Below are 8235 nucleotides of genomic sequence, written 5' to 3'. Positions count from 1 at the left end.
TCGGTCATTTCTGTTCAAGCTTTATTCACGCGTATCTTCTTCCTTACTTCAGCTTTTCCCAAAAAAATTATGCCATCTGAGCAAACTTGAATAGCTTTTTACCTTTTTTGTTTGTTTGAGCAAAACGGAAACATTGCTCTTTAAAAGCCACTTTTTAAAATCCCCTCAAAACTATCTTAACAATTGTTCAGTGGCAGAAATAAAAGCAATTGTGCTTTTTAAGTGTACTTCGAAGATTTCGATTCCAATTTTGAATGAGCCCTTTTGTTCGCAAGTAAGCATTTTTACCTCTCATCAGAAAAACCTCCCTTTGCTTTTGTTTACCCGGCTTTATTATGTAAACAAACGATGATCTAAACTGTTCGAGCGCTTTAAGCTGGCGTTTTGCTTTTACAAATTTTAGTTGATTGAGACAACTTTTTTGACCTTATTACCAAAAGACAATAAAAACAAACAATTGGAAATAAATTTTTGACTTTACAGAAGAATTAATTCGTCTGGATTTTATTTTGGATTAATCCACCGCATTCCCCGATTATCTTGGAAAAACCCATTGATGGATATTCGATTGTGGAAAATGACTTGTCCTCAATCGTAACTTTTCCATTGTTATGCGCTCTTTTCCAGCAGGGATGGTGAATAATTGTTTTGTGGAATCGTTAGCTATTATTTTTCATTGTTGTTACGGTTCAAAGCTTATATAATTGTTATCAACAATTTGTTAACAACAATAGTTTGAACTGAATTTTTACTAATTTCTTTGAACATTATGGCAAGTAAATTTGGTATTTAAATCTTATAAAACACTAATTATGGAAAACACAATTAATCCCGTGTAATTCGTTAGATTAAAATCTAATTACTCCCATTACTTCACGGAGTTCTGTCTGTAAAAATGGCAACCAACGCTGAAGATCAGGATGACCTTCGGATAAATTTTGTCCAATCGAATTCGAACACGTTGATGCCTCCGTCTGCTTCTTCCAATCACATTTCAGCTCCGATGATACAAATTAATTCAGAAGAGGCTAGTCTTGATAAGTTGGGTGGTAAGGAAAGTGCCGGGGAAACTATTTCGTCGTCGAGCAGATCTAAAAATGAACTCGTTTTTCTACCCAGATCAGTTTCAGAAGACTTGTTGAAATCGGAATTGGCAGTAATGTCGGGTGAGTCCCAACGCTATTTAAGCTTATAGTAATATAATATACGTTCAAATCATGAGAAGAGGCAGTTCGAAAAATCACTAAAATTGTGTGTTTTTTTAAAAAAATACGAGCAGCTGTGAAAGTACACCAACTGTAGAAGGCGTTAAATTTTTTCAAAAATTTTGAGGAAATGAGATGATAGGCATTACTGGTAAGTACATACAATAAAACGGCACCATTTTGTGCAATATGAAGAGAAGAGTCTATTAAATTATGTGTTGCTAATTACCCTGTGGGTTTGCTTACTTATTTAGACTTGTTTCTTAGATTGACAAATTTGAGACAGATGCAAGTTAGCTTAAACCACAAATGCGAAATGTGGACTTCAATTACAATAATTTGTCAGTAAAATCTACCTCGAATGCAATTATGATTCACAATCGCAAAACTGTGCTTTCAATTAGCCAATCGGAAAACAAAAAAAACACTAGAACGAGATTTCGAAGCCTTTGTTAGGTATAAGATAGAAGACAATCGATTAAAGAAGCATGAGCCTTAAATTGTTTCGAACACTAACGAAACTAAGATGTTTAAAACTAATTAAACATTCTGCCACAGTTTGATGACCATTCGCTCATAGCGTTTCCTAATGTGGATTCTGCTAACAAAGTATTGCAAGTCGTGTGCACATTTATGTTCAATTGATATCCACAGGCAAAATTGTTTACAACCCACTGAGTTTGTGATGTTTGTACCAGGTGGCACTGAATTGTAATACATTTAATAATTTGAAATACTTGTCTGCCATGTGATTTATTGAATTTCAGTGACAGTACTTCTTTAATAACGTTCTTTGGAGATTTGGAACATGAATTTTACTCCTATAAAGTTTTTCGTTGATTATCAGACCCAATCAGACATTAATTTTCACACTTGTTAGTTTTCATCACTTTTTAGGCGAAATTCCTCAACCGTAGCAGCTTGAGTACCCAGTTTGAGTCCAGACATTCGAGCGTTCACCAGGTTTTTGTGCGTTCATGTCCAGACTTTCGTGCCTCCACCAGGCTTTCGCGCGTCCATGTCCAGACTTTCGTGACTTCGACGGATTTTCATGCGTTCATGTCCAGATTTTGGTGCGTTCACCAGACCTTTGTGCGTTTCCCAGACTTCATGCATTCAAGTTTAGACTTTGCTGCGTTCGCCAGACTTTTGTGCTGTCACCAGATTTTATGCATTCATGTTCAGATTTTCGTGCGTTCATGTTCAGACTCTCGTGTGTTCATAATCAGACTTTCCTGCATTCAAGTCCAGACTTCCGTGCCTTCGTGTACAGACTCTTGTGTGTTCATGTCCAGACTATCATGCATGCGTTCAAAGTCAGACAAACGGCATTAATACATAACTTATTTACTTCAAATTAACATAGTTTATTAATTTCGTATATACAAAAATCCCCAAATTTTCAACTGGCTAGTACCTTTTTGCAAAAGTTTGCGTAAATTTAAAAAATATGGCAATAATTTTGTTGGCTAAACATGATATACTCTGGGTTCTAAGGCGTCAATTTTTTTTCTGAACTTCAAATACTTTTTAAAACAGAAGAAGTAAAATTTTCAAACACAAAACAAAAACTTGAGTTCAATTTTTTTTGCATTTGAATTAGCATTCAATTTGAACACAAGTGGGTTTTGGTTTTCAGTATTGAAGGCTACCTCTTAAATGGGTACTCTGGAGTAAGAGTTTTATAAGTCATCTGATGGATATTTGTTTTCTAATCACGGCTAAAAAAAACCATAGCATTCATGTCCAGAGTTTCGTGCGTTCATGACAAACTTTCGTGCAATTTTCGATGTTTCCAGATTATATAACTTTGAATGCCCCCCCATCTTCGTGCCTTCATCTTCGGTGAATTTGTCTGGGACCTCAACCTTGGTAAATAATTTTATTTACAGGTCTAAGAAGCCAGCTACCGAAATGTTTGCAAATTTATTTAACTTTCTGTAATATCTTGAAATTACGTCTTTAAGGACAAACGTTAAAATTTAGGTGAATTGGGTAAATTATTTGATTTTTATGACTTGATATATACCTTTGAAATTATATACTATGATTAAAATTGTCCAAACATATTGCAAAAACCGTGCAAAAAAATGTTAATTAAGTGACTGCTTATTGGTTAAATTATTGCATAAAAATGTTGTGATATCGTTTCGCTTTGCATTGAATAAAAATCTAAATGACCTCGTGCATCATTAACCTTTCAATTTCATCCAGGTTAGACACAAAGCGGCAACCGAACTTGAAAATATTCTCTCAATAACTCTTCAGTTTAAAACTCCTTCATTGAGATCAAAATTGTGAACTTTTGCATACGAAAGCTATGATTCCTTATTAATTCCAAACCATATTTAAAAACAGAGAAAATGAGAAACAGAGAAACACATAATGATTTGTTGTTTTTAGGCGTGATCTGTACCCATTAGGTAGAGATTTGAGAAATGGCATGAAAATAGTCGTAAATTTTTTCCAAAGCCAGAAAAAAGCCGTTTAAATTGAAAAATGGCTGAACCGCGTTGTTTTTTCACTGTTTTTCAAGTTGTTAAGCTACGCAATGCCAAACTTTTGCAAAAAGTAAAAAAAAACAATTTATATTGTCGAAACAAAAGCAGCAAAATAACACGTTTTTTATTCGAACATAATAATGCACCTTTTTAAGGATGCATTAATATGTTCGAGAAGCAGTCCCGACAGAGTGTCTTGCTGTCAATGACATCAGAGTACAATTTTTTGCAAACAGACTTCCCGTGTTTTTTTGAAGGAATTCAAAATACAAGAATTCTAGAGAATGAAGTTTTTTGCTAAATGCTCAAACAACCTAATTATTGAAACTTATAGGTTAACAGAAACTACCAAGAACATATCTTTCCGAAACTTTATATTGCAGCCAGACAACCTTTTTGTGCCCAAGTCAAAAACAATTCTTAATTGTTTACAATAAAATCATCAGGAGATGCTGGAAATACAAGCATATAAACCAAATCAAATCTAAAATCAAGCTGAAATTGTAGGACGTTTTTAAGGAACGGATCACAGAAACAAATTTTTCCATCTGTGAAAAAAACCTAACAATTATAAGAAAAAATGATAGAGCCAGTAGTAATTATGGTGCTCATTAAGGTTACAAAAACAGCACAAAAGAAAAATACCCCAGAAAAAAATTCACGGTTGATTGCTTGCTAACGATGCTGCTCACTGTCTTAATTGAACAAAACTTTCAGTAAAAAAATGCTTTAAAAAAGTAACTTTGCCTTAGCGCATCCAATTTTCTCTTTATTATGAGTGGTTCGGGTTGGTCTAATCTCTATATCAATTTAATCTAATCAGTATCTCTATAACAATTCAATTGTTTTAAATTCATAGAAAAGCCTTTTTCACTAAATTCGGAGAAATGATGAACCGATATTTTCCTTCAGATACATATTTCCTAAGTGTTTTTGCTTATACAATATAATTAACGTCCGAAGATGCAAATACGCAACAGCTAGAATTAACAAATCCAGAAGCAAGGTGGTCAAAACAAATTTTGGAGCAGATAATGGAAACAATCGATAAAAACTATTTACAGCTCCAATCGTATTTTTTTTTTCGTAAAAAACGCAACTTTTCGCACCTCATTTTTGAGATAAGAGCAAATAATTCTTCCGTACAATTTAGCAATTATTTGGATACAATTGGTAAATTTTTTTCCTTCAGCGTAACAAATGTCGTTATATTCCCTTTTTTGCAGCTGACTTTTTTTGTGAGTCACCAAAACTGCTTTGATTAGTCTTGAAAATTTTGTGCATCAACATTTAAAATATTCAACAATTGCATTTAATGAAAAACTAGTTCTCAAAAATTTTTAATAATTCGCAAAAAGTCAAGCAGTTCACCAGAAAACTTATTAATTGTGTAAAATAAAGTTTATGAGAAATACTCTAATTACAGTTTTTTGGTTTTGAGAAACCAAAATTATTGTTCCCAAAAAAATCTTAGTTCGCCTAATTGATCAGTTTTGAAATTAAATGAAAAAAGAAAGAGCTGTGGGTACAAACCGTTATTTGGCATCTTTTTTTTCTATTTTATCTGTTTGCTTTTAATGCGCAACTCAAAACCTTTGTTAGGCCCATATCAATTGGCTTGAGAAAAAAACCTTTTTTAAAACTGATTTTGCCAACCATTGTTTGAAACTATCATCTATCTGCTTTAAGAAAGTGAGCTGCAACCTTTAATCACATTTTGAAAATGTCTCAGAAACTTAGCAAATCGTATCAAATTTATTGTAGCTTTCTCGAAAGCAACTTTTGTCTAAAAGTTGATTCAAAGAGTAAAAGATGTCATCTATGGTATTTTTCTAACGATAAGCACGATTTTTCGCTGACTGAATTGGGTATCCTCATATTTGAATCGTCCAACTGAAAGAAAACTTTCTCTTATCAAAGCCTCGCAGAATTATGAGACACTTTCTTAAGACCCTATGTCAGACTGTGTTACAGGGAAATAAAATAATGTTTGAATAAGAAAATAAGCCAGATTTTTACATGTTCAACAATCGTAACTTCAGACAATCGTTTAGAGCAATAGCAATAGAAATAGTGAAAAAGTCATTTTTCTTTGCAATTGTTTTATGCATTTCATTAAAAGATATTTCTAAAATGATCAACAGATGCCGCATTTAATTTAACAGCAAGCAGTAATTTTTGTTGAGCTGAGCAATGATTCTTAAACTTCCAAATAAATAATACGTTTTTATCTTAGGATACAATACCAGAATTTGATTTGCTTTTTGGTACCTGTTTAAAAGATATTTTCTTGTGACATAGAAAAATTTTATCATTTTTTCTTCGCTTGCTTTTTTTGTTCACTGGCAAGTTCTGATAGTCTGCGTTTTCTTTTTTTTCATAATTACAAAATTTTCTAATTTGTTATAATATTGTTTCATATATATTTTTTTTACTCTTTGAGAAGTGAATGTTGATAAGCTAGAGTTCTGATTAGGATCTTTAAGTTTCTACCTCCTTTTCAATTGAATTTTGTTCATGACTCGTACCAAAAAAGATTTTTTTTCCATCTTTTACGTTTTTGGGCTTGACTCGTGACAATCTTTTTTTTTCAAAATTTTTCTATGCTCACTATTCTTTCTTCTTGAATTAAGTCATTGATTTACTTTAAAGTATCATTCCACCTTTTTTACTTAGATGTTGTAAAAACATCTAGCAGTGATATCAGAATGGTATGATTAATGGGGACATATAGGTCAAACATTTAAAAAAAATCATTTCTCAAAATTTTCTGTGTAGCGGGTTGTACATTTTATCCATTTTGCGGTTTTCAGCTGGAACTCTTTTTTTCTTTTGCAAAACAAATAGGCTGTATGTTAGTGACGAATATTACATATGAGCAAGGAAGACCAACTAAATATATATTTCACATACCGATATTCTGATCGTAAAAGGCGCGAATTTTCTTTGACCTCACGAAAGCCTAATTGTGAACTCCTTGTGTCTCCCATAGTCTGGACACACCCGGTTCGACAAAAGTTTTAATTTTAGAGCTTTCATATTATGGATCAAAGAGTTCATTAGTCAAAAAACTTTTAAAATATTGGTAAGACAAATACACCAGGTAGATCATAAATCAGAGTTCTATGACTAACTTTTTTCATAATTGGGTGCTCCATGACCACAAAATTATCAAAAATTGAAGTTCTATGGTTATTACTTCTTAATAACAACATACAGAAAATATTTAAAGAGCCTGGTTTAAATCTGTCTAAATCTTGAGACCTCAGACCTCTTGAGCTTCATCGAATACAAAATTATGTCTCCCACTTCGGTCTGGAAAAAATGTTTATGGCGTTCTCCCGTAAACTCCGGTAAATTCCCCATCACTGAAAACGAAAATTTACGATTAGTTTAATGTAATTTTTTAATCCATATTTGGTTTTTGTTTTTGCGTTTTTTTTTCGGGTTACTTTCAAAAAATTCAATTTTAAAAACTTTCATTAATTGAAATTTTTATGACAACTATTCATTGACGCCACAATATGAAGTGTGGTAATTTTATAACTTTTTCAACTATGGGGTCATCCCGAGTAATCTCCTTTGAACTAACGACAATTTACGAGCGCAGAAAAATCTAAACATGGGAATTTTGTGTCTTAGTCTGTCTTTCCATACTTATTCCCCTCTTGCAACCTCAGCATCAAAAATGTTTCTGAATCAATCGCTACTCATTTTTTAAAATACTAAAGCGATATGTGCAAAGGCATTTTTGATTGCATATATGTAATAAGGTATGAGAAAAAAATCTGGGAAAATTGAGTTCAGGCGTCATTTTGCAATGAGTTCAGGCGTCAATCTTACCTACAACAGTTCATCTCAAGTTGGTCTACAAACGAACTCCTTTTGACCTGTATTGTTTATCTATACTTCAGCTACTTGTACGTTTGTTTACTCCTTACTTGTTTTATTTGTTTACTCGTAAACATCTGCAAAGATGACATAATTGTGTCCTGTTTTATGGAATAATGACCATAATTTCCTTCAGCTTCCTCTTTTTACTGTATGTGTATATGCTTACGTAATTGTGCGTATATGTGTATATGTGTTTTGATTGGTTTTATTTGTTTTTCAGGAGGCGTGGACAAAAAGGGTCATTATGTAATCGCCTTTCCCACAAAGAAACACTCGCTGCTATCTACGCAATATGCCTTTGCCGACCACTTGCAAAATCTCATCAATTTCTACATCGACATTGTGTTGTAAGTCCCCCCATACCCCCCCCCCCCCACCCCACCCCCCACCCCACCCCCCACCCAGTCGACCAACACCCCTTCGCGCTCCGTCATTCCAACTCCATTTCTTGCTCGACAGCTAGTCACTAAAATAGCGGGCTACTTTATTGAATAATGTGTCAATCTGGGTGTTAGTTTTTGTTTGGTTTCAATGAAACAAAACGATTGTTGCTATATTTTAATATAGCTAAAAAAACAATTGTTTATTTCACCAATTTATCAGAATTAAGTACGAAAGTAACGGAACAAGATTGC

The 8235-nt window shown here is 33.2% G+C and overlaps 1 protein-coding gene across 1 annotated transcript; it reads left to right on the top strand.

The window, feature by feature from the left end:
• The first annotated feature begins 820 nt into the window (after nucleotides 1-820).
• Nucleotides 821-7957, top strand: LOC142356512 (uncharacterized). Its single transcript, XM_075408406.1, has 2 exons — nucleotides 821-1166; nucleotides 7821-7957. The coding sequence occupies exons 1-2, from the start codon at nucleotides 896-898 to the stop codon at nucleotides 7949-7951; spliced, it is 402 nt and encodes a 133-aa protein (XP_075264521.1). The 5' UTR covers nucleotides 821-895; the 3' UTR covers nucleotides 7952-7957.
• The last annotated feature ends 278 nt before the right edge of the window (nucleotides 7958-8235 follow it).

The sequence above is a fragment of the Convolutriloba macropyga genome, unplaced genomic scaffold, assembly GCF_964194025.1.
Source record: "Convolutriloba macropyga unplaced genomic scaffold, txConMacr16.3 SCAFFOLD_2089, whole genome shotgun sequence".
Taxonomy (NCBI): Eukaryota; Metazoa; Xenacoelomorpha; order Acoela; family Convolutidae; genus Convolutriloba; species Convolutriloba macropyga.
The sequence above is the reverse complement of the archived record's forward strand: the minus strand, read 5'-3'. Positions and strand labels throughout refer to the sequence as shown.

Excerpts from the sequence above, each read along its gene's own strand:
- LOC142356512 (XM_075408406.1), top strand. The coding sequence starts at position 896 with ATGGCAACCAACGCTGAAGATCAGGATGACCTTCGGATAAATTTTGTC. Across the intron at positions 1,167-7,820 it reads GGAATTGGCAGTAATGTCGG|GAGGCGTGGACAAAAAGGGT; the intron begins GTGAGTCCCAAC and ends TTTGTTTTTCAG.